The sequence below is a fragment of the Eptesicus fuscus genome, chromosome 20 (genome assembly GCF_027574615.1).
Source record: "Eptesicus fuscus isolate TK198812 chromosome 20, DD_ASM_mEF_20220401, whole genome shotgun sequence".
Classification (NCBI taxonomy): Eukaryota; Metazoa; Chordata; class Mammalia; order Chiroptera; family Vespertilionidae; genus Eptesicus; species Eptesicus fuscus.
Genome location: NC_072492.1, coordinates 9,644,571 through 9,670,078, shown reverse-complemented (window position 1 = coordinate 9,670,078; position 25,508 = coordinate 9,644,571). Strand labels below are relative to the sequence as shown.

The following is a 25,508-nucleotide window of genomic DNA, read 5'->3' as shown; positions in this document are numbered from 1 at the left end:
AATTCTTTCCCCTTTTGCCAGAGAGGCCAAGCAGGGCTAGCTGGCCCGGCCTGCTTTCTGTACAGACAGGAGAGAGGCACGGAGCTGGCCCTCTACCCTCTAACCTGGAACTCGCCAACACCCACAGGGGCCGGGACCGCCTACAGGCCTGCTCCCCGTCTGCCCCTTTCCCTGGGTGCACTCACAGGCTGGGTTGCCAGAGCCAGGTTAGGAGCCGAGTAAGGCCCCTGACTCCATACTCACACCTTTCTTTGAACACTAAACAGTACTTCCCAGACCGATCTCTTCCCTCCCCACCCACCTCATGCACCGGCCGCATTCTGGCTGCTGATCAAGTTGTTTCAGCCTTGGAAACGGCTATGTCACCGCAGAAATGAGAGAGACTGTGCCTCTGGGGCTGAAGGCAGCTCCGCCGAGTCCAGAGAGGCTGCAGCAATGGCAGCACCGCCAGGGAGCTGGGGACACACCGACTCCGCGCCTGTCAGCCCTCGCGTGACTCCCTCCGCCCGGGCTGGACAACGTGGCCTTGACCGTTCACTTATTTCCTACATGGACACACCATTTCCTAGCAGACCAGACATTCACGGTTACTCACTGCCTATGCGTTCGGTACCATGCCCCAGGGCGCCAGCGCACTTTGGGGTGGGTGGACTCCATTGTAGCCGTGGCAGTGCCCACTCGAGGAACCTTGGGCTGGCACAAAAACGACCAAGGCAGGACCCGAGAGGGCCACACTGGGCCTGAGACTCCGCCGGCTCCAGGGCCGCCACGCAGTTTGCTTTGACCGAAGCCACGCACATGGAGAGTTCAGAGCTTTGAGGGGATTTATTGAGAGCAGCTTCCGTGTATCAAAAGGTGCTGAGCTTTTCTCCATCACGGGCAGGAGTCCAGCTGGTGGTCCCGTCATTGCCGCTAGCTGGTAGGCCAGACCGCAACCACCACAATAGCCACGAGCAGCAGCAGAATCACCACGATCATCCCTGGAAAACAGAAGCAGAAGAGACCCCTTTGAGCAATGGCAATGCACGTGGACGAGCGTCCCACGCCCTGAGCATCTTCAGGGAGGACGGCAGTGCCGTCCATCTGCTCTCCGGGAGCCTTTACTTTGTGCTTATGAGGCAGCACCCCAGGGCACGGCCGCTGGTGAGTTTGCAACCCACCACCTCGAGAGTTGTGCAGCAAAGGGCAGGAGCTCCTGACAGCAGGACTGGGGGGTCCAGGGAGGGCCCCCACCCCGCACGTGTGCACGTCGGCCTCCAGGTCTAGCTCCTGTGTGCAGCCGGACCCTGTTTCCTGTTTGCATTGATGAGAGGCCAAGAAAGGAAAGGGCTTTTGAGTTTACAAAGAAATTCATTCTAGAATCCGTTATCTCCACCATCCACACGGCTTTGCCTTTTCTTCTTGAGCCCAAGATACTTATGTCGTCCATCTGTGAAAATACGCAATAGAGGGGCTTTGCTTCACATACACATTTTTGTTAGTATTTTTTCTGTTTTATTTCCTAACATTTTTAGCTGGAGACAAAGGCCAGCATCAGCCCTCGGGCCAGTCTGCTCCCGGTCTGTGCCCAGCTCCACCCACACAGCCACCTGCCAACCCCACCCGCCTCTCCAGCGCATCCTGGGACAGGATTGCCCATTCCTGCAGCGCCGATGAGAAGGCCGACGAGAACGCAGCCCCTTCGCTCACTGACTCCCACGCTTCCCGGTGTGTAATGAGTGCTTACCACACCAGGCACCTGAGGCCAGCATGTGCCAGGGGTGGGCATGGTTACCCCAAAGTAAGCACTCAATCCTTTGCCTACTGAAGGGTCCCTGAGCACTGAGGCCCCACGAGGGAAGTGAGGAGCCGATGGGATAAAGCACCTGAAAATGCTCTATAGAGGAACAGGTGAGTCGAGCCCACAGGACCATGTGGTCGTGGCCACCAGGGCTGACCACCTCAGACTGAGGAGCTGTTTTTGGAGAGTTCGGGGTCCTGAGAGTTCAACAAGTTATTCTCTCATAGGAAGCCATTAGCTAGGTAACCACTGGTCACATCTGGCTACTTAAATTTCAATTAATTAAAAGGAAATAAAGTTAAAAATTCAGTGCCTCAGTTGCACTAACCATATTTCAAGTGCTTTAGAGCCACACGTGGCCAATGGCTACCATATTGCCAGAGACAATGAAGACCATCATCATGGACAGTTCTTTCCGACAGAGCTGCGCGTGTGTGGCTTTGATTATCTTATTCACTGCTGCACCCAGCTTCCATGACAGTGCCTGGGGTGGGACTCAACACGTAGCTGTTGAATGAATGAACGAAGGGCTGCTCAATGCCTTTTCAACACTCACTCTACACTTGGATAGCTTCCCACGCTGGGAATTCTGTTTTTCCCTCTTCTTGAGTCAGTTTTGTTAAGTTATATTTTTCTGGGAAATTGCCATTTTCTTTTCTGAGTATTTAAAAATATTGGAATAAAACTATTCATTCTATTCTTATAATTTAAATACTACGCTAAATCTATAGGCCTGGCCGGGTAGCTCAGTTGGTTAGAACATCGTCCCGATACGACAAGGTTGTGGGTTTGATCCCCTGGTCAGGGTACACATAAAACTCAACGAAATGAATAGATAAGTGGAACAACAAAGTGATGTCTCTCTCTCTCTCTCTCTCTCTCTCTCAAATCAATCAATCAACACAAATTTAAATGCTATGCCATATCTATGTCCTTCTGTTTATTTCTAACCACTTATTTGTGCACTCTTTTCTCTTGACTAGCCTTGCCACAAAGTGTGCCTGTTTATTAATCTTTTCCAAGAAAAATTTTGACTTTGACAATCATCTCTCATTTATTTTCTGTTTTATTAATTTCTGCATTTATTTTCCTTAATCCTACTATTCTGGATTTACTTTGTTGTTCCTTCTCTAACTTCTTGAGTTGAAAGTTAACTAATTCATTTTCAATCTTCTAAATATTACACCTCTAAACCTATAATTTGATATGAAATAAATGTTGTTAGTTTCCAAATTATATTTTTAAAAATTTCACGCTGACCAGATAGCTCAGTTGGTTAGAGTGTTGTCCCAATAGGCCAAGGTTGCAGGTTCGATCCCCAGTCAGGGCACATACAAGAATCAACCAATAAATGCATAGATAAGTGGAACAACAAATCGATGTTTCTCTCTCCCTTCCTCTCTCTAAAATCAATAAATAAAAATTTCAACAATTACTTCTTTGGCCCAATAATTATTTAGAAGACTGTTGGAACATTTCCAATTAATTGAAACATATTTATCAAAATGTATATTTTTAAAATTCTGCGATAATAATACATGTTCTATATTTTGATGTGAAAACATCTGTGATTTCTATTGGTGACAAAGTCACAAGTTCTAACACTACTGTTGTCTGTTAACTGTCTTCTTAATTGAAGGAAATGCTAACTTTCAATTAGAGGTTAGTGAAAATAAGAATGCACTTAGCTTTCTCCTCCCCGTTCAGGCTCCTGGATTCCAGGCACAGATCACAGGGTTCACTGAAGCTCATAGTGTGAATTTACAACCCACCATGTCAGCACAGCACGCCCACAGTTCTGAATACCGAGGAGCGACTTAGAAACATGCGGCAAGCTTCCCTCTCATCTCTGTGTGGCAAGGACTGCATGTTTTCGAATACACCCCCTTTCTTTGACGATCCAATCTTTGAGAGGACTCCCTCTGGGGAGTTGAGATTTTCCCCATCTTTCTGTGGACATAAACCTTTCTGCATCAGAAGCCAGCAAACTGTGGCCCAGGAGCCAAATCTAGCTTGTGGGCTATTTTTGTACAATTCATAAGCTAAGAATGGTTTATATATATTTAAAAGGTTGTCAAAAAAGAAGCCCAGTTCCGGGGTTGAGCACCAGCCTATGAACCAGGAGGTCACGGTTCGATTCCTGGTCAGGGCACATGCCCGGGTTATGGGCTCGATCCCCAGTGTAGGGCGTGCAGGAGAGAGCCAGCTGATCAAGGATTCTCTTTCATCATTGATGTTTCTTCTCTCTCTCTCTCTCTCCCTCTCCCTTCTTCTCTGAAATCAATAAAAGTATATTTTTAAAAAAGAAAGAAAAAGAAGATGTCACACTGTCCGTGGTCTGCGAAGCCTCACTCACTGTCTGGCCTTCACAGAACTGGGCGGAGCCTGCTCTGTGTCACTGTGGCTGACAATGACCCAGCTGCGCATCAGTCACTCATCCAGGTTCCGGGTTCCAGTTTTCTCTCCATTTGTTTCATCCAGGGATTTCCTTTCTTCCTTGTAAATTCAGCTATGCCTTAACATTTTAGGGGGTGTTGTAATATTTTATCTAGCACTTCAAGATGCTTATAGTGAGGGGTGTGTGTGTGTGTGTGTGTGTGTGTGAAGATTATCTCCATCCATCTTCTTGCCAGAACTGGAAGAACAAATCTTCTCATTCGTTTCTGCCTCCAGAAACATCTTTAGGTTGATCACGAGCTCCACCTGGGCAGGAATCCCCCTACTTCTGGACGGGGGTGAAAGGCATACATGCACAATTAAAAAAAAAAAAAGATGGAAATGGGGAAGCAGACAGTGAGGTGGAGTGTTGGGGCGAGGGCTGGCCCCCAGAGCCCGGGCTGACCCTGAGACAGGGGGAGGGGGTGAATTCTGAGGAAAGCAGAGCTCACAAGCGGTGCTTCAGGAAGAAGGACCGTCACGTGCTCAGGTGAGTCAGAGCCGGAGAACACGAGGCTGAGGGCGCCTTGTGCAGCAGGGTCCTGGGCTGAGGCTGCGATGGCCCAAAGGAGAGGCCGATGTAGCAGAGCAAGGGATGGGAACAAAGACCTCGGGAACAGCAACTGGTTGGGAAATGGAATCCTCACATCCGGTTTCAGTCTAAACACACGGACCGTCCGTCCCAGGGAAGAGCCTGCATGTCTCCCGTTTGGGCCACTGCAGGGACTGTCCTGCCGCCCCTGCCACCCAGCCCCCCCACAGTTCAGCTGGAATGGGAATCAGAGCAGGCGACTTCCTGGCTTAACACACTCCGATGGCGCCCGAGCCAGACTGACTTAGAGGACAGAGCGCTGGCCGGTGGACTGAAGGGTCCCAGGTTTGATTCCTGTCCAGGGCATGTACCTGGGTTTCAGGTTTGATCCCCAGCCCTGATCAGGGCGTGTGTGGGAGGCAACCAATTGATGTGTCTCTTTCTCACAGATGTTTCACTCTGTCTCTCCCCTCCCTTCCACTCTCTTTAAAAATCAATGGAAAAACATCCCCAGGTGAGGATTAACAACAACAACAAACGCTCTGATAGCTTCAGCTCAAGTCCAAACCCTTCCCAGCGGTTAGAAGGCCCGGTACAGTCTGGTCCCTGCCACCCCTGAAGCCACACTCCACCTGTGGTCTAGCCACCCTGGCCGTGGGTCCTCAGCGGGCCGAGCTCCTGCTCGCCTCCCGGCCTGTTCTCCTGCCATTCTTTCTGCCCAGACATCGCTGCACACTCTTGGCCCAGTTAACCCCTCCTCGTCCCCCAAATCTCACGAGTGTCCAGACCTCCAGTGGACCGCGCTCTTGCTGTCCCTCTCTCTCTCTGTCGTGGCCCTTCCTACATCCTAGCTTAGGTCCTCAGTGACTAGCTCCTCCGCTGGCCCATGAGCGTCCAGGCACCGTGCCTGTCTAGTCCACCACCCGACCCCCAGTGCTGGGGACAGAGCCTGGCTCCCAAAATGGGCACAGCACATTCTTTTTTATGTAGTAAACTGGAGGCCTGGTGCACGAATTCGTGCATGGGTGGGGCCCCTTGGCCTGTCAGGCGATCAGGGCCGATTGGGGCCATCTTGCCCAGTCCCAATCGGGGCTGATGCGGGCTGGCTGGCCAGGGAGAGACCACAGGAGGTTGGCCAGCCGGCCCCAATAGGGGCCCATTGGGGCCCGCTGGCCAGAGAGGGGCCATGAGAGGGCTCCAGGGTGTGTCTGGCCCTCTCGCCCAGTCCTAATTGGCTGGACCCCAGCAGCAAGCCAACCTACCGGTCAGAGTGTCTGCCCCCTGGTGGTCAGTGCGCATCATAGCGACTGGTTGAGTGGTTGACGGATTTGGTTGGACACTTAGCATATTACGCTTTTATTATCTAATCTAATAATAGACAAATATGCAAATTGACCATACCTCCGACACACCCAGAAGCCATGCCCACAAGCCACGCCCACCATCCAATCAGAGCAAGCATGCAAATTAACCCAAACCAAGATGGCTACAGCCACAGAGAGCAAGGTTCCCTAGGTAACAGAGGAAGCCAAGCTTTCTGCCAGCCGTTGCAGGCCTAAGCCTCCACTCAAGCTACAAAGTTTCAATTATAGAAGGTAAACAAATTCAAACAAATGGCGGCAGAATGGAGCTTGAGAGAGCAGGCCAGGGTTGCCGCCGGCATCAGGGGAAGCAAAGCTTTCTGCACACCCTGGCCGGGCCCACCTGCTTAAGGCAACAAAGTTTCAATTATAACCCAAACACAAATGGATTCGGGCCTCGGAGGGATCCCCAGGCTTGGCTCTGCTCCAGGCTACAAAGTTTCAATTGTAGAAGGAAAATAAATTCCAGATACCAGGGACTCCGCTTGCATCCCAGGGGGCGTGGCCCACCTGACACCCTTCAGGGCAAACCAGCTTGGCCCCCACCCCTGTACCAGGCCTCTATCCTATCTAATAAAAGAGAACTATGCAGATTGATCATCACTGCAACACACAATATAGCTGCCCCCATGTGGTCAAAGATCCTGCCCCCATGTGGACACAAGATGGCCACCACAAGATGGCCAGCAGGAGAGGGCAGTTGGGAGGCACCCTGCCTGCAAGGGAGGGCAGTTGGGAGGCACCCTGCCTGCAAGGGAGGGCAGTTGAGAGGGACCAGGCTTGCAAGGGAGGGCAGTTGAGAGGGATCAGGCCTGCAAGGAAGGGCAGTTGGAGGTAATCAACCCTGCAGGAGAGGGCAGTTAAGGGTGACCAGGCCGGCAGAGGAGGGAAGTTGGGGGCAAACAGGCTGGCATGGGAGTGATTAGGGGGTGATCAGGCTGGCAGGCAGATGCAGTTAGGGGCAATCAGGAAGGCAGGCAGGCAAGCAGTTGGGAGCCAGCAGTCCTGGATTATGAGAGGGATGTCCGACTGCCCGTTTAGGCCCGATCCCAGGGATCGGGCCTAAACGGGCAGTCAGACATCCTTTGAGGGGTCCGAGATTGGAGAGGGTACAGGCTGGGCTGAGGTACAACCCCCCTCTGTGCACGAATTTCGTGCACCGGGCCTCTAGTATAGGATAACGTACTGAGTACCTGGGCGGCACAGCCAATACAAAGGACACAGAAGCAATGGTCGGGAGTGAGAGAGAAGCTGGGGAGGTTGTAAAGGAGGCCAAGAAGAGACAATTCAGTGCTGGTCTCCAAACACTGGCACAGGGTTCCCAGGAGGGTGGGCGGGCCCATTGGAACTACTGTTAATTCGTCATTTCTCTTTAAGCTGCTGATTGCTCTTTGACAGAAATTGTGAGTTATACAAATTGTGCCACAGGCAAGGTATGACAGGGCACACCATACCTGTGAAAAATGGAAATGCACTTCAGCCATTGACACCAGAGATAGTGTCACTTGATAATATGTGATAAACGGGGTTCCTGTCCCCAGATGAAAAGGGAGACCGTGAGAGCAATGCCTAATACGACTCTTACATTTCAAACCCTTTCAGAACAAACAGGGGCCTCTGGGGAGGAGGTTCTCAATAGATTGAAGCAAACTGCTGTGCACAGGGGGCCAGCGGAGGAAGTCGTTCCGAGATGGCAAGTGGCAGTGATAAGCAAAAGCCAGCTGTGGCCTTTGGATTCTTTTGGACAAAGAACAGGTGTTGACACACCTTATCACCGCAGTCCTCTCTCTTTAAGGCGTGTGGCTGTCCTGGAATGTGGCCACAGCTCTGGCACCTCTCCTGAATGGAGGCTCTCTCCTCTACAGGATTTCAGAGAGAGGAGCGCAGGCAGGGTCTTGTGGAAGCCGGGAGAGCTCAGCCATGCCGTGGGTGGGGCACTCACATGCCGGGTCTGCACTGGCTGCCATGGAGGGGGAGGGGTGGTGTCGCCTCGGGAGTTCTCAGCAGCAGAGAGGAGGGAGAGGGGGTTCTGGGAGGTGGCTCTCCTCCGTAAGCCCCTTACAGCAGGGGTGGGGAACGTGCGGCCCGCGGGCCACGTAAGGCCGGCGAAATCATGTGGTCCGGCCCTGCCAAGGCATCAGGGGGGAGTTAGTTAAATGTTTGACCAAATACAGCAGCTAATTTTTAAGTTGATGATTTTTATGGCCCGAGAATGATGGTTATAAATATCCACACGGCCCTGGGCAGAAGAAAGGTTCCCCACCCTGCCCGATAGCAAGAGGAAGCGCTGGAACTGAACCGGGTGGGACTGACCCTGGGCCACGCTCTCGCCCCTTCTCTGCACCGGGGCCTGGGGGGGGACCCTGTCTCCCACCGTGTGGGGTTGATCAGGGAGAGGCCCAGACTTCTTTGGCTGCAAAACTGGTATAAAGAGGTTCTTCTCTCTTTTTTCCCTTCTTCTCTTTTCTTTCTCCTCCCTTCCTTCCGATATCTTTTTATGGTGAAAAACTTTAAACAAATACAAAAGGAGACAGAGTATAATGAGCTGTGATGACCGCATCACTCGGCTTTAACAAAGACCCATTCACGGCCGGTCTGCGGACACCTCGCCGCTCCCTGTCCGTGCATTATTCTGAAGCACATCCCAGATCCACTCCTAATAAATACGCCAGTAAGGATCGCTAAAAAGGCATCATTAAAGAGAAAACGCCGCTGCCACGCAGTGCGGGGGCTCACAATCTCTCAGACCGAGGCGGGGGTGTCCGCGCAGAGCGGGACCCTGTCCCAGCGGGAGGGCCAGGGCGCCCGCGGTGCCAGGAGCACCTGAGGGCACCCAGGCACCTGGGAGAGAGAGCACTTCCTTCTCCTGCCTCAGAGGAATGCTTCGACCTCAGGGGCTCGTCATCCATCCCAGCCAAGGAAATATCTGGCATTTCAGGACGAGGAGAGACAGCTGAACATCTGGGAACCTGCCAACTTCTTAGACAACGGATGCTCTCTGCCCCCAACCCGGCGCAGGGACACCTGGCGAGCTCCTGACAGCGGATCACTTCCTCCGGCTTCACTCAGCTCCGCGGGCGGCGCGGCGGGCGCCTGGCGAGGCAGGCTTCCCTTCCCACCACCCAGCGCCCCTCTCGGGGGCGGGCACGGGGAGCCGCTTACGGGGGCGGAAAGAAATGTCTGTTTCCTTCGGTCAGTTCACCAGATGAGTATTACTCAACCACTTAGAGTATTTACAAGTCCAGCTCAGAGCAATTAAAAAAAGATGTAAGAAAATAAACTTCTTCTCAAACAGGGAAAGGATAGGAAACACAGTTTCTCAGGAACAGTGTTATGCTTTCTGAAGATGGTTCCTCTGGATTAATCGTCCATATTTCTTTCCAGTGAAACACTGGAAACCTGCAAACTGGGGAGGCTGTGCTGCCAACACCCCTGCCACAGCTGAGCGTAGGTAACAGCTCCTTGCTTACTAATAAGGAAGAGAAGAGGGGAGAGGCGTGGGAGGGGGGATGGAGAGAGAGAGAGAGACCTCCATACTGGACACTTCTCCCCTTCAGCTGTAGGAAATGTGGGAGATAAGGATGGCGGGAGAGGAGGGGATGGAGGGTGAGGGGTGGAGGCAGGGGATATGAAGGGCCAGTTTATCTGGAAGTCTTTTTACCTGGTTTTGTTTATCACAAGGGAAGTCATACTGGTCACCTGCTGTTGGTTGTTTTGAACCAAAATAGATATTCTCCTGTTGTCTGCGGCTCTCCCCAGTGGAGCCGTCAGGGCCGACAGACGACTCTCACGCACTGATAACGCCCAGACCCGCCAGGGACCTGCTGCAAGGACCCTGCAGGTGTCAGCCCAGCTGTGCCTGCTGGGTGGCATTTGCTTAAGTATTAGCCAGTCGGTTCTCACTGGTCAGATTTTTGCAGCAGACTCCCGAGTTAAGGTGGGGAATAAGCAGGAGAGAAGACAAAACTGGAATATTTGTTTTCAAAAGTTCATGTAAATGTTCCCTTTAATCCCATTACTGGGCAAATAAGCTAAGGGAGGAGTAGACGCCGTGCACAGGTGAACATATTGACATTCCGATTTTCAGCTGAATGCCTGGAGGCCTGCGGCCACCCTCCGGATCCCCCTCGGCCTGGGCTGTGGGCTCGGAGCTGTTTGCTTTGCTGGTTGCCGCAGGCGTGGGCCCCTGCCACCTGCCTCCAGCGCCTACAAGCTCAGCTGCGCTGGGAAACCACCAGAGGACTTGGGTTTGCCCAGAACGGGGGGCGGGTGGCAGGCCCCGAGTCGTCCGTGGACTATTTCCCACCAGGTCCCACATTTTCATTTCCCACAACAGTGCTCCCCTGGAACACGGTGGCCGTCTTCCCTGACTGGCTGAGCTGGCCCTCGCCCACCCCTCCAGGCTTGTCCTCTGTTGGTGGTAAACCCTCCTTGCACTCAGCGCAGAGGCTGCCCACCTCCTCTGCTGACCTCACATCCTCCTTCCCCTCTGCTTCTCCGCATCCCTTCCCCTCCACCCCTTCCAGGGCCAAGGCGCTGCACTCAGCTCAGCTCCCGCTCCTCCGGCAAGACCCTGGGCCTGGCTGGGCGTGGCCCCTGGAGCCAGGCTGCTGCTCTTCCCCGCTGCCCTCCATCTTTACACGCAGATGATTATTAATGTCTCTTTCCTGAGGTCATGAATCTCCAAGGACAGGTCATGTGGAAGAAGGGACACTGGTTGTAGGATCAGGGGGACCTGGCTTTGGACCTGTCACTTTCTGGCTATCAGACGCTGGGATGTCCCTTTACTCTGAGTTTCAGCATCTGGAAAACAGCCTAGAAATGCTGCTTCCATAGGCTGGTGTGAGGGTCAACAAGATGAAGTGCGAAACTTCTAGAACTGAGTTGGCACACCATCAATGGGAGCTCTGGGGACAACAATCGTTGCTTGTATAACCCACAGCCCGAGAATGGCGCCCTGTGTACGGCAGACGCTCCCTGGATGGCCTGGGAGAGAGCTGGCCTCTCGGTTTAAAACAGAAATAAAATGTCATTCATTCCAAAAGGAAGAGCAACGGAAGCAGAGGAGCACCTGGATGGCACTTGGGTAGGAACGGAGCCCGATTCCAGGCGCGCCTGGCGGGGGCACGGTGTCCAGGAAAGGTAGGCAGTGCGGGTGGAATGTCTGGCAGATCCGTGTCGGGCACTGGCCGCGGGAAGGACAGATGTGCTGGCGGGCCGCTGGCTGAAGTCAGGCACCGGAGCCCGGCCCAGGTGCGCCAGGTGTGCGGGGCTGTGAAAACCACCCTGGGAGGGCGGCTGAGCGGGGAGGGCAGGGCAGGGGCACGCATTACATGGAGAAGAAGGTTAGAGCGAACCCAAGGGGGTGGAAGATCGCAGGAAGCTCGAGGGAGCACCGCAGTTGTGCCGGGGCCGTACCCTGCTCAGCTGCATGGAGAATGGGCGGAAAGGGGCTCAGGGCCCGGGGGCCAGGCATGCCAGCTATGATGGCACAAATAATAATGGCAATGACAACACAAATAATAACAAAGAATAGAAGTGGAAAAAAAATAGGAGCTCCTGCTACGCCGTGAGGTGCGTGTGCACAGAGCCCTCCAGTGCTTAGACTCCTTTCTATTCTCACCACACGGCAGTGGAGCTGCTAGACAAAGCTCCCCGATTTATAGGAGGGGACGGGCTCAGAGGCTGGTCACGCCACCTGCCCCGAGAGAGCCGCTGGAGCAGGGCCGACGGCAGGGCAGGACGGGCTGGGGCGAAGGGCCGGTTCTCCGGGCGGAGTCAGGTGCAGCTGGAACCAGCCTGCAGCTAGGGCGCAGGGTGGGAGGGGGCAAGGGAGGCACGGAGTCCTGCTACCGCAGCCTGGCCTGGCCAGCGTTCTGCACCCGCTTCCTCGGGCTCAGGAGGGAAAACACAATCTCAGGGTCGCGTGGCACTCACCACGGCCCAGGGCTCACTACACTCTGGCTCCTTCTGCAAAGTGCAAGCTTCTGAGGGCAAACACCACGGTCTTCTCCGAGGTGACTCTTTGGGGAGGCAGGCCCGGGGCCCCGTGCCTCTAGGATAGACTTGAGCTGAGGTGGCACGGGAGGACAGAGACCTTCCCACACTGGCACTCTGTCCTGCCCTCTGACGGCCGGGCCCCGCCTGGGGCAAGTGCGTCCTCCCTGTCCCTTGGGCTGGTGCCATCTCAGTGCAGACAAGAGGTAACCCTCCACGTAAATAGAAAAACTCGAAGAGAATCAACTCGCAGGGGGAGGCCGCTGCTAGCGGAGAGGAGAGCAGCAGAGGTGTGTGCTGCGGAGAGAGGGAGAGCGGGAAACGGCGACGGTGACCTGAGAGCAGGGGGGCTGGGAGGAGGAGAACAGCACTTGCCCAGAAACAGGAAATTAAAAGGAAGGAAGACTGTACGAACAGGCAGAGGAGCGGACGAGGCTCAGTGAGAGGCAGGTTCCCGGGCGCAGGCGTCCGGTGCGGCACAGCCACAGGGTGGGAGGCGAGCACTCAGCCAGCAGGTCCCGTGGGAGAGCTCGTCTCACAGCCCAGGGAGGGTCAGGCCCAGGAAGGGGTCCCGGCGCACAGCCCACGCGGGCACTGTGCCGGGTGAGACCTGCCCCCGACAGTCCTATCAACCATGCCAAAGCCTGACCCAACAGATGCTCATTGAGCGCCTGCCGTGGGTCGTGCCCAGTGGTGCAGAGGTACACGCTGGTCCGTTCAGGGGCTCCCGGCCTCACAGGAGAGGCAGAAAAATCACCCACGCTGCCTCCCCCAAGCAAAACAAAAGCGCTCCGCAGAGGACACCTCCTCAGAGAGCCTGCAAAGACTCGGCCATCATCGTTGCTTCCTGCCGGAACGCGCCCACTCGTTTCTAGGCCCATCCCCATGCGTGTCCTTAAAGGGTTTCTTCATTTCCCTTCCCCGAAACAAGTTCAGCCCAGCAGTGGCCACAATTCCATAGCAGAGTCCTATTGCAAATAGATAACCTGTCACATCGGCCATCAGAGGCAGCCCAGGGCGAGTTGTCACGTCGATAATTTAATGCCGATTCGCTGGCGCTATCAATGTTTGCTCAGAAACGTCCCCCTGCTGCCCGCGCGGTGCCCCTGGGAACGGGAATCTGTCTGGAGTCTGGCAGGAATTCAAGTGTCTTTGACAAGACAGTCGGGACCTCTGTTATGGATATCTTGTTTTGACAACTCCCTCTTGAGTAAGTGTCAAAAGATTTCTGGATGGCTCCAGTCAGGCTGTGGATTCACCGCTCCAGCCCCTCATCTGGGCTGCAGGACGGGAGCCGTCACCTGGCATCGATCAGGGATGCGGGCTGGGCGAGGCAGGAGGTACTGCTGCCCGGTCCTCACTCAGGTACAGAGAGGATGGCATCAACCTCAACACAGCACATGATCACCCATCTGATTTTTTTTTTTTTTAAGCAAATCATTTGACCAAGATGTAAAAGGCTACCAGGTGGTAGATCTGAACTGAGTCTCTGAATTCTAAACCTCAGAAAAGCATAGTACTGGGCGAGGGAGGGAGCCACGCCTGTCCAACCTGACCTGCCTCTACCGTACAGAGCTGGGGGGTCCAGCGGGGAGCGCTCTTCTCCGGGAGTTCCGGCTTTCGGACCGAGCAGTGCTGGGCTCAGTCACAAACGCGGCCGGAAGGTCCCAGGACATGCCTCTGTTCCGACTCCTCCTGAGACGTGGCTGGCCCAATTACCCCTTAGATTCTCGCAAGTAACCCGACATCATCCAAATAAATTACATGTTGTTTAACCTAAATGAGCCAGTCATTTCCTCTTACAGTAACCAAAACCTTTCAGTAAAGACACCATCAGCAAAAGTAACTGTCTCTAATTATTTGGAAAAAATATGAGTAACCTGAGAACCCTTTCGCTTTGCCCATTTACTGCTGAAAGGACTCCTCGCCGCGAACGGCCAGGTCCCGAAGTGCCTGCTGCCGTGAAGCGCCTTCTCAGAGACCCAGCTCTCGCTCGGTCCCTGTCCTGGGATGTCACACGTGTGCTGTGGTGAACATGCAGATGTCCCGAGGAGTACCCGTGAGCGGGAGATGCACTCAAGTTCTGGGGCAAACAGCGGAGCAAAGACGGGGCAGGAGAGCTCCTCTGTGTAAACAAAGCGGACAAGACCTCCCCTGGGCCCCTCCTCCCCAGGGCACACTGTGTGGGGCCAGCAGGGGTCTGGGTGGGGCAGGTCCCCGGGGAATGCACGCTGTTCCTGCCACCACAGTGCTTTTCCTAAGAGCCACATGTACCGTTAGTTGCTCGATAAACGTTTAATCAACAAATGAAACAGAAGGCCCCACTCCTGATGAGGTTAGGAAAGCAAAAACGGTATTTATAACCTCTGGACTTGCACCTCTATTGGCTTTCGATTTGTGTAACAAATATCGATTGGGCCTGTACAGGGCTCCAGGCACTGTTCTAGGCACTGGCGACACAGCACAAACAAAACAGACAAGAATCCCTGCCTCCACCTCACTGAGCTGCTGTGTGTGTGTGTGTGTGTGAGAGAGAGAGAGAGAGAGAGAGAGAGAGAGAGAGAGAGAGAGAGAGAGAGAGAAGGGTGCAGTGGGTAAAGATAGACAAAAACCAAAGTAAGGAAATTGTGCAATGTGCTGGTTAGGTGCTAAAAAGAAAATAAAGCTTATCCTCCTCGTACTGTGGCCGCGAGGTGGCAGCTCAGAGGCATGGCCCCTTTCCCTCGGGCCCTAGAAGCACGTGGGGAAGGAGGGCTAACGTTTTCCAGAAACTGGCCGCCCCACAGAGGGGTTTGGAAACATCGCGGGAAGATTAGGGTGCCTTCCTACGGGCATCAGAAGACTGGCATCCCTGAATGTTAATAATATGTAAGCTTAGGAATAACACATGACGAAGCTTTGCTGGAATGAGGGTGATGTAATGACAACTGGAAACAGAAAAGGGACTTATTATGGAGTAGAAAGGCGAGTGGAGAGGGAGAGTGTGTCCGTGGGCGCCCAGCACTTTCCAGGGCAGGGACACTTGGTCGGGGAACTCTGTGCCCGCCTGGTCTGCGGGACACGGATCTGCCACGGGGTCGAACACGGAGCAGCAGTACCCCGCTTCCTCCTGACGGCTCTCCCAGACGGTAAGTGTGCTTAAGCTGGCGGCCTGCACTGGGCTTTCACTTCAGCTCTGGCTGAGGGCCACCCAGGACTGGCCACCAGCTAGTTGTGGTGGGAGAAGGAGAATGAAATCACAGACGCAGGATGTCACCCCAAGTCTGCAAGGATCCTGGTAAGGGCATTTCACTGAAGCGGGGACAGCCAGCACCACTTTGGTACTTCGGGTGGAGAGCCACTCTGTCATCTGGGAGGCCACATCTGCCCCCACTAATCCCAGCATTCCTTTGGCCTCCAAGGTGACACGGATTATATATAACCAAGAGCAGAAGAAAGATGACTGCTAAGAGCTGTGGGAGAAAAGAAAAATAAGGGCTGGAGAGAGAGCCAGACGGAGTCCTTTCACTTTAAGAGCAGAGTCTTTCCCCAAATAACCAGAACAGATGTCAGGATCACTCAGTTTGGCCGTGAAGCCTTCCCCATCACGGCAGCAGAGAAATGAGCTCTCCTGTGTTCAAAGGTCCCCTGCTTCCAGTGGCCACCATCAGGCGACTGTGACTCTGTCCCACTGACCTCTACCCCGTGTGCCACCTCCCAGCTGCAGCAGGAAGACGGAGGCCGAGTGTGCGTGTGTGAGTGTGGGTGTGTGTGAGTGTGGGTGTGTGTATGTGTGTGTATGAGTGTGTGTGAGTGTGCGTGTGCGTGTGCGTGTGTGTGTGTGTGGGTGTGAGTGTGTGAGTGTGGGTGTGTGTATGTGTGTGTATGAGTGTGCGTGAGTGTGTGTGTGTGTGTGTGAGTGTGGGTGTGCGTATGTGTGTGAGTGTGTGTGTGTGTGTGTATGAGTGTGCGTGTGTGTGTATGAGTGTGCGTGTGAGTGTGTGTGTATGAGTGTGCGTGAGTGTGTGTGTGTGTATGAGTGTGCGTGAGTGTGTGTGTATGAGTGTGGGTGTGTGTATGTGTGTGCGTGTGTGTGCGTGTATGTGTGTGTGTGCATGTGTATGAGTGTGTGTGTATGAGTGTGTGTGTATGAGTGTGCGTGAGTGTGCGTGTATGTGTATGAGTGTGTGAGTGTGGGTGTGTGTATGTGTGTGTATGAGTGTGTGTGAGTGTGCGTGTGTGTGTGAGTGTGTGTGTGTGTGAGTGTGTGTGTGTGTGTGTGTGCGCGTGAGTACAAGCTTTCCCCCTTTGGGGCCCGGAAGCCAGTTGGCTTCATTCCAATCAAGGGGCTGTCACTCTGAGCCTAAACTCAGGTGGACACTACCAACCCTTAGCTCCCAGACTGGTCCTGGCGAAGAAACGAGCTCAAATGCTTGGTGAGCACACACGACCTGGAACATGGCATGTTCTCAAGTGACCGCGGCTGCGATTACTACCGACTGGAAACTTCTCTTGCGACAAAGGGGCATTCACAGCTTAACGTTTGGAGAGGAGACACTCTGAGCTGCCCCCTCTCTGTGATCACATTAGCCATGCACATCTTCCCCACGGCACACGCCAAAAGCACAGGAGACGGGGCGCTGGGAGAGGCTGGCCAGCCTCCTGCCCTCAGGCATGACGAGTGCCAGTGTAACCACCGAGGCTGCCACATTCTGCTCGAAAATCCGCTCACCTCACTCTTCAGACGCCATCACGGAAAAAGACTTTGAAACTGATGCTTATGCAAAGTCTTTCAAGGCCTGTAGGCCCGAATGAATGAAAACACGCAGTGAAGAGCACGGCGGTTTCTATTTGCTCTCGCAGGAGGGACGTGCATCTTCTGCTCAGGTGCCCAGGCCTCTGCTTCAGGCCCGGGAGCACTAACTTCACGGTGCTGCTCAGCCGGAGCCTGGTGGCAGGGACAGTGAAAACGAACGGGCGCGCGGTCGGCTGCTGGTTTTCAGCAGCAGCAGGAAGGGAGCATCAGCTGTGAGCCCCGTGGGCAGCACCAACACGGGGAGAGCGAGAACAGAAAGAGCCTTGGACGGCCTCTGCCCTGGGTCATGGAAAAGGGCCTCCTACCAAAAGTACCAGGTGCACCGGCTAATAATGCGGATTTTGTGATCAAAGAAAACACGATCATTTTAAGAGAAACATCAAAGTGCTTTATTCAAAGTAATGTCCATGGCTAGCTACACATTTCCCCATCTATCAGGTAATTTGTGGATACCGTCCCAATAGAACTTTTCTTGTTTTGAGGCAAAACATTCAGAGACCCAATTTTCCACTTCTTCGTATGTTTTGAAATGATGCTAAGAAAGTGCATGTGCCATTGATCAGAACAAATGGTGATCTGAAGGAGCAAGGTCTGGTGAATACAGCGGATGGGTTAATACTCCCCAGGCAAGATCTTTGAATGTGTCTTTGGTTTTGAAATGTGTGATGGTGCGTCATCATGAAGCAAAATTACTTTGCCGTGTCTTCTGGCCCATTCTGGTCGTTTCACGATCAAAGAATGGTTCAAATTGATTATTTGTTGTCGGTAACGATCAGTATTAACGGTTTCACCTGGTTTTAGAAGCTCATAATACACCACACCTTCCTGATCCCACCAAACACTTTCCGAAGCAATTTGGCCTTGCAGTCGATGTTGATGGTTGACCTGGATCAACCCATGATTTTGTGCATTTGGGATTCTCAGAATAAATCCACTTTTCATCACCAGTCACAATTCGATGCAAAAAAGACTTTCTTTTGTGCCATTGAAGCAACATTTTACTGATGACTTTTCAGTTTTCCATTTGTCTTTCGTTCAGTTGATGTGGCACCCATTTTCCTTCCTTTAAAATCTTTCCCATTGCTTGTAACCGATTGGAAATTGTTTGCTGAGCAACGTTTAATCTTTCTGCAGGTTGTTTTTGAGTTTGACACGCATCTTCATCCAATAATGCTTGTAACTGTTGGTCTTCAAACTTTTTCGGTTGACCTGGACGTTCTTTGTCTTTCACATCGAAATCACTTTTAAAGCGTTTAAACCAGCGTTCACAAGTAAGATGGAGCATGTTTACCATAAGCTTCCAGAAGCATACAATAACTTTTTCTTCAAAATAAAGCAATGAATTATAACTTCCCACTCTTTTTTTGGCACGAAATTCGACATTTTTAAGTGTAAAAATATCTGTGATGTTAACACCTTCAGCAAACTTGACATATGAAGTCTTGAAGCTTGCTGTCAATACAACAAAACAGCATACATATCAAATCGCATATATATCAACATATGTGTAACTCCATCTATTGAAAAAAGTCCGCATTGTTAACTGGTACACCTGGTAGCACCAGGCTCGCTGCTCCATCTGGGAAATATGCAGGCGCAACAGGGACAGTCGGGCTGCAGGGCTGCGACGCCCGATGCACGGCGACACTACAGGCAGAGTCGCACCGTGCAGGGAAGGTCTCTCCCTTCAGGCGGGGAATGCGGTCACGACGTCACCTCCTTTCAATACTGTCCTCAAACACTTCACCATCCCAGACACTTCCTCTGTGAGCAGCATATCATCCGAGGAGCCATAATCTGGCCTTGTCAGAGGGGGTGCCGCTGAGTGTGGTTGTGACTCTCAAGGTAGCAACAAAGGTGTGAGCCCACTGAACAACGGACAGATCCCTGGCTAGACATCCCAGAGTATGATTGGCCTAAAAATTGTTGAGCAAAGATTCTATCGGCAAGAAGGATGAACAGACGTGCCCGAGGCCCAAGGATTCATGCAGCGGAGTCGGAAGACGGGGACACAGCTGCACCCGAGGGAAGTGGCTGGGAATACTCTCTTGAGAAGTGTGGCTCATGTCACTGTTTAAGGAGAAGACCACCAGGTAGAAGGCCTTCTCCTCTCCCTTCCTCCGAAGGCGGTCAAGGTGGAAAGGGTGTGGACCATAAAATACAGTCACAGAAAGGCACACCGATCACCACAACTGAGCACCATGGGCCACACACCAGCCTGTTCCAGCCAATCTAAGGCAACTGCCAGTCACATCCCAGGCATGAAACCACCGAACAGCTGCCCTTCAAATGTGTGTTGTTAGTGCAAATAATAAAGGTGTCTGCAGATAATATTAAAACGATGCCATCAACTTCTCCTGATCTACTCTTCTGGGAAGAAGTAGGACAATTCAGAATGTGAGATTTGGCTTTGAAATATTTGTGGGCTTACATGTGTTGGTCTGTCAGATATTCCAGAAATCATTTCAAAGGAAAATTAAAAAGTTGAATTATGACACATTCCCAGTGAAACAACCCAGCGCCCCCTCCTTGGCCTCTCATTCTCACACGCCGCCCTTCTCACGCCTCTGTGCCTGGCAGGGACGCTTCACGCTACTTCAAGCCTCTGCTGGCTTCTATGCACCCAGCATCCGGCACACGATACCAGCTTTAGGCCTCAGCTCAGAAACGCTCCCTCCTCAGTGCCATGTGGCTCTCAAGCCCAAGGCAGTCTTAGGATTGCTTTTCTAGGCTTCTTCTAAATGGTGAACACGTAGATTACAAAAATAAACGTATTACTAGGTAAACTGACTGGGTTCATGGTCTAAGTCTGTAGGTTCTTTCTGAAGTAGGTGACCAGCACAGACATCATTTAATACACGCACAACATGTTTTTGTGTTTTGGTTGATTAGACTCAATTGTTTACATGGTTTAGGCTCAAATATTGCTTGGATATTAAGAGTCAGGAGCATGGATTTCAAATGACATTTTTACTTGATGGTAATTAATGTAGAGATATTCTAGCAGCTAGAACAGTACTTGGCACATAATGAGTGTTCAATAAATATGTGTTGAAAAATAAACGAATGAATGAGTATAAACTATCAATGTATCGGGTTATTAAGGAGCGCTGGTTCTAAAGAACTACTAGTATAAAAGGGTACAAGTAAGTACAGTCAGTATTGCCAAACTCAAAATATATTACTCATTAGTGGTTAGTAATTTGCATATAAAATTCTAGGATAATATATTCTATGTGTATCTTTCAAATAAATGAACAAAGTTACATTTTAGTGAAATGCTGGGATTTTACCAGACATCCCCGGGTTCTTGGGTTTCTTTCTAACACAGATGATACAGACTCAGAATTCTCAGCCAAGTAGACCCCTTTTGTGTCAAATCCAAAAGTTGCAGTTCAGACTTCATTCATTCCCTGTAACATTTTATCACCCTCTATTTGCAGATATTCCAGAGAAGGCTATTCCTCAAAAAATCACCTGATGCTAGAAATGCCATGCTTATGTTTAGAGCAGTGCTGCTCAGGGCATGACCTCCGGCGCATGGGCATCACGGAGAGCTGGTCAGAAATGTAACTTTAGGGGCTGCCTCACACCTCCTGAGTCTGAGGTTCTGGGGGTGGGGCCCAGGAAACTGGGTGCTCACAAGCCCTCCGTGTAATTCTTGTAGCACTAAAGTTTGAGAACCACTGGTGTGGAGGTCAGGATCCAAAGTCCACTAGCAGTTCTCCGCACTCTGGAATCAAATACCACCTGTTAACGCGCTAGGAAGAGCTGCGGCTTTCTCTGGGCACTAGGAAGACAGTGAGCCGGGGTGCCCCGGCTGGTGAGGAGGCCACTATCCTGGGGGCAAGAGAGGCACCCCGGACTGTCCTTGGAGACAAAGCCTCCCGAGGAAGAGGAGCAGCCAGAGTTGTGCTTGACACACAAACTCATTTGTTGTCACAATTCACCCCCGATCCCACAGCAGTATTGCCTTGGCCTCATTTCCTCTGACAGAGGGAGTTCTGCACCAGGAGGTCTGCAGGACCACGGCAGCTGCCGGAGTGGCCCAACGCTGCTCTCACGTAAACCAGGAGAGCCAGGGAGTCATCCCCGCTGGGTCGCCAGACTTTTCTATTTAGCATCGGCTGAGCCAGATGGCCTTCCCTGCTAAGGAACTCTGACCCTCGTCTTGGTCCCAGGAGCCCAGGGAACGGCCCAGGAGAGGACGAAGAACCCGAGATGAGAACTACGTGGCGGAAGAAGCTGGTGGTTCAGATCCAATGCAATGGCAGGACTGCAAAGGGGCCAGGGTGACAGTCCTTTCCCCACATTGAGGGTCCTGGCCTAGGATACCGTTTGTGTTCCTAGTATGCCTGAAGGAGGAAGAATTGGGATGCTCAAGCACTGGGTGCAAAGTGAGTCAAGAGGAGATGCTCTGTCACTCACACACAGCTAGTCACAGCTGCCTGCCATCCCAGCGGGTCCCCCAAGCTAGCATGCTGGAGAGCTGGCTCTAACGCCCGGGCAGACTCACTGCTAACAGCCTTCTTCGAGCACTGTGGTGAGGAAATGAGAGCGGGAATGTCTGATGATTAGTTCCTTATGGCCCTGACATTCCTGAAGTACACTCTTTACACCCCTGGAACACTTCTGCATTCTTGATAGCAGGACTGCAGTGTGAGTTTTCCTCTCAGACCACTGTCTTTTATTGCCTCGCAATATCCTAGGAGCGAGACCTGCCTCCCCCTCCTCACGCCCCTCCTTCACCATGGCCACGCTCTCCACGCCATTCCTTGTTCTCTTTCTAAGAATGCAATAAACATTTCAGCACAATCTTTTCAATCCACATTATTTATAATATTCCGAACATCCATCGAGCCTGGCTAGAATGCTTGGTAATAAATCAAACTTAACAACAACAAAAGAGGAAGGGGGGAAAAAAATCACCCTTTGGCTAGGCTAAAGCCTGAGACATTTCATTCCCCAAAGGGTTTAGTTATGTTGGGAAAAGTGAGATGGGGATGAGACTCAAGGTTTAGAATGACAGAGCCAGGAACTCAAATCTATAGGCATAATCATAACTTTGTAGCAATCGCAAACAAACTGACCTCGGAGGGGTGTCAGGAGGATAAATGAGATACGTGGGAAGCACTCTGCGTGCCGCATAAAAGCAACCGGAGCCCAGTTCTCCTCTCTGGGTCCAAAAGGTCATCTCCTTGGAACAAACACACTCAGAGCCCTCCTCGCCTGGAGCCCCAGTCTTTGCTAATTAACATCCCCCTACAGGCCCGAATGTGGGGGTGAGGGGTGGGGTAGGGGGGAAGCCCTGAAGTGGGGCCTGCAACAGGGCCCAGCAGGCAGTGTGATTATGGCAGCCTGGCCACGCGGTCCGGCTCCGGTAGCCACCTCTGGGCGGTGACCCTGCCCTCCCTTCCCCACCAGTGAGGACCAGCCAGGCCACACACAGCCAAGGTCTCTCCACATCGATTCCGCTCCGGCCCGGGGGTGGGAAGCGGAACTTGTCCCACACCCATACTGTGTGGCGCTGTGTATAGTCTGACTTTCTCCTCACAAAGAGGAATCTGGCTCAAGAGCTCGCTGATGATTTCAAAATTTATCTAAACAAATGTGGAGGCCAGCATAGGCTATTGGCTAATTGCATAATTGGCCTGAGGCCTTCCTGCGTTGGCGATTTCCCCACTCGCTCTGCATCTCGCCCTGGAAACCCAAGCTGCTCAGCCCGCCGTGGAGCAGGCGAGTGTTTACGTGGCTAGACCTCAGCTTAGCGGCTCCGCTGGTTCTAGTCTGCCGAGCTCGGCCATCGGCCCGTAAGTGGTCCCTCTGACAGTTTCCTGGCTATGAGGTGCAGCTGCTTTTCTGTTCTTGCTGAAGACACTGAATATTCGATCAGGGTAACTGAATCATAATGGTCTTTTCATCGTGACGGTCTCCGGCTGGGGCTGGGGAAATGACCCTAACTGGCTGGTCAGGAGACCTTTCTATAACAATGTCAGGCAAGAAAGTAACTTTTCTTATTAAAATTGCCAAGGTCGCCAACTAATCTAGCTTCAGCACAACTACCACGTTACATTGCAACTTAATTTGCTCTTTTTATGGGTCAGATTTTGTCACCTGCTCGTTGGACTGGGTGGCAGGCAGGCCTCAACCAACGTTCTAAAGGGATTTGGTACCAGCTTTGCTTGTTCGTCACTTCCACCAGTGTCCAAAAACAACAAACCAAGTTTATGGATGCTAGCCACATTTGTTTAAAACGTCTTCTGAAACCCAGCAGCTTCTTTCTAACGCCCCCACGTCACAGGAACCACGGCGTCTTCATCGCTTGACTCTTACAGTTAATGGTCTGTTTACAACCTCCACTCCTGCTGCTGCTGCTGACACCGAGCCCTCTTCTCCAGACGCCCCGGGCTGAGCGGTTTACCCAGACCTCTTGGGGTTCTTCCTCGGTAGATTTCCACTCTCACCCCGGCACCCAAGGGGACTTCCTTCCTCAGCGCTCACCTCCTAGGCTGACCTCCTCTACCCTGGGAGCTTCCCCCAGGGCTCCTAAATGGAGGCTGGTGTGCCTGGTGCTGGGAGGCCGCTGCTGCCCTCTCTGCTTCTTCCTTTAGTCCCTCTCCCTGTCATTCTCCCTTTTCCACCTTGACCCACTTATAGATGCTATCTTCCTATCTTTACCCATAGAGTGTCCCTGACAGGTAAGGAATGGGTAAGCCCATGACTTTACAGCCACACAGCTTTGGTCCTATCCTGGCTATCCCACTGCCCATCGGTGTGATTATGGGCAAGCTACTTTGCCTGTCTGGGCCTTACCTATAAAATTGGGGAAACAGTAGCATACATAATGAATTGGGCATAGTATCTGTAACATAGTAAGTGCTCAATAAACATTCACTTGTCCTATTACTGTGTCTTTACCAGACATGTTTTATGGTGTGCCCAAAGCCCCTTCAAATGGGATGTTTCGACCAAACCTCTGGTTGAGGGGTGAGCCAAGGCAGCTGTGGTTCGCACCCCATGACCCCACCCAGTGAGCCACAGTGACGTGGGCATACAGACAGGTCCGCCAATCCACAGGCTGGCCAGCTGCCCCTGCCCATTTTAGCTTGGCTCACTAAGCTGAACTGGGCAAACAGGTTCTTCTCTCTGGAGCTGAACTAGGAGATAAGGAGCAAAGCAGGCTGGCCAGGTCCGCCTTGCTTCCGAACAACGGTAATGTGACCCTATATAAACCCAGCTTTATTGGATAATTATAGTGATTCTGTCCCCTCACCCCACCAAAAAGATCTCCCAAAGAACACAAGTTTAATAAATATCTATCTCATGCTACAGATAGATGCACTTTAAGCAAAGGATAGAATCTGACTAAAGGAATAAATTTTGGGTCATCAGTAAGATGGTTGGAAGGCCTCTGTCCTTTAGAAATCATCGTGAGATATTTAAGACATGAACAAGGTCGGTTTTAGTTAGTCACCTTCCGGCGTCCACCCCATTTCACATCCAGATTCTACAGTGTCTGAAGGTATAACCAAGATGGAAGTCTTCACAAGTCAAGGTGAGTAAGAGGACACTCTTTTCTAGGTAACTTCCCGGTCACTCTGGAGAATGTCCCCACCACTGTATCTCAGATGAAAACTCCTGAAGCTTCTGGGGCACAGGTTGTGGGTGGGGCCACAAGAGAAGGAACGGTGGGAAATGGCAGCCGGTGAAGCTTAGTGAGGGCAGGACTTAAAAGGTTCCGGATGGGACCTAGGCTGAGTCAAGAGGAGAGAAGCTAGTCATTCTCCATCTATCACTAACGTATTCTGCATTGGGTACCACGTTAGGTGCTGGGAATACAACAGTGGTCAAGATGGACCGACACCTGGCCCCAAGGAAGTTACATGCTAATGGGGGAACAGACATCCAGGTAACCACACAATGAAATAATTACAGGTCACGGGTAAGTGTTTAGGAACAAACGAGGCGCTATGATAAGAGGTACCATAAGGGAGTGGTCAGATATGGCCTTCTGTCACAAAAAAACAAAACAAAAACAGCTGGGCGAAGGCCATTCCAGTTGGAGGGAGTAGAAACCACAGAATACCTGGGGAGTTCTCAGACTGGAAAGAGAGCCACTGTGGCTAGAACTGGCTGATGAGGAAGAGAGAAATCAGGATGAGTTTGCTGGTAGAACAAGGGATTAAGTTCTGTAGGACCTTGGAGGCCACGGCAAGGAGATGGATTTCATTCAAGAACAAGGGAAGCCACTGATGGGTCTACGCAGGGAGTAGCAACATCTCATTTGTGTTATACAGACACTCATGCCACTGTGTGGAGACTGAAGGGCACAGTCTTCGGGGACAAGGAAAGCCAACAAGGCCTTCTTGAGAGAACTCTCACAGCATCGAGGCAAGAGGGTGGGGTGAAGGGGTGGTGGCAATGGAGATGGGGCATTTGAAATATATTTTAGGATAGAGTTAACAGAGCTTCCTTCTGGATAAGAAAGAAGGCTGTGATGATAGAAGGAGAGGAAACAAGATTTCAGCTTGGAATAACTAGGTCAATGGCGCCATTTACTGAAATGGAGAGAATGAGGGGGTTCTGGCCACGCTGTACAGTGATTCA

At 52.1% G+C, this 25,508-nt stretch overlaps 1 protein-coding gene across 1 annotated transcript in view; it reads right to left on the bottom strand.

Annotated features, from left to right (window-relative positions):
* Window positions 1-793: 793 nt before the first annotated feature.
* STX8 (syntaxin 8) overlaps window positions 794-25,508 on the bottom strand; it is a 243,104-nt gene continuing 218,389 nt past the window's right edge. Inside the window, exon 8 of the mRNA XM_008153588.3 lies at window positions 794-980. Coding sequence (XP_008151810.3) covers window positions 913-980 — 68 coding nt within the window. The 3' untranslated portion in view covers window positions 794-912. The remainder of the gene's footprint in view (window positions 981-25,508) is intronic.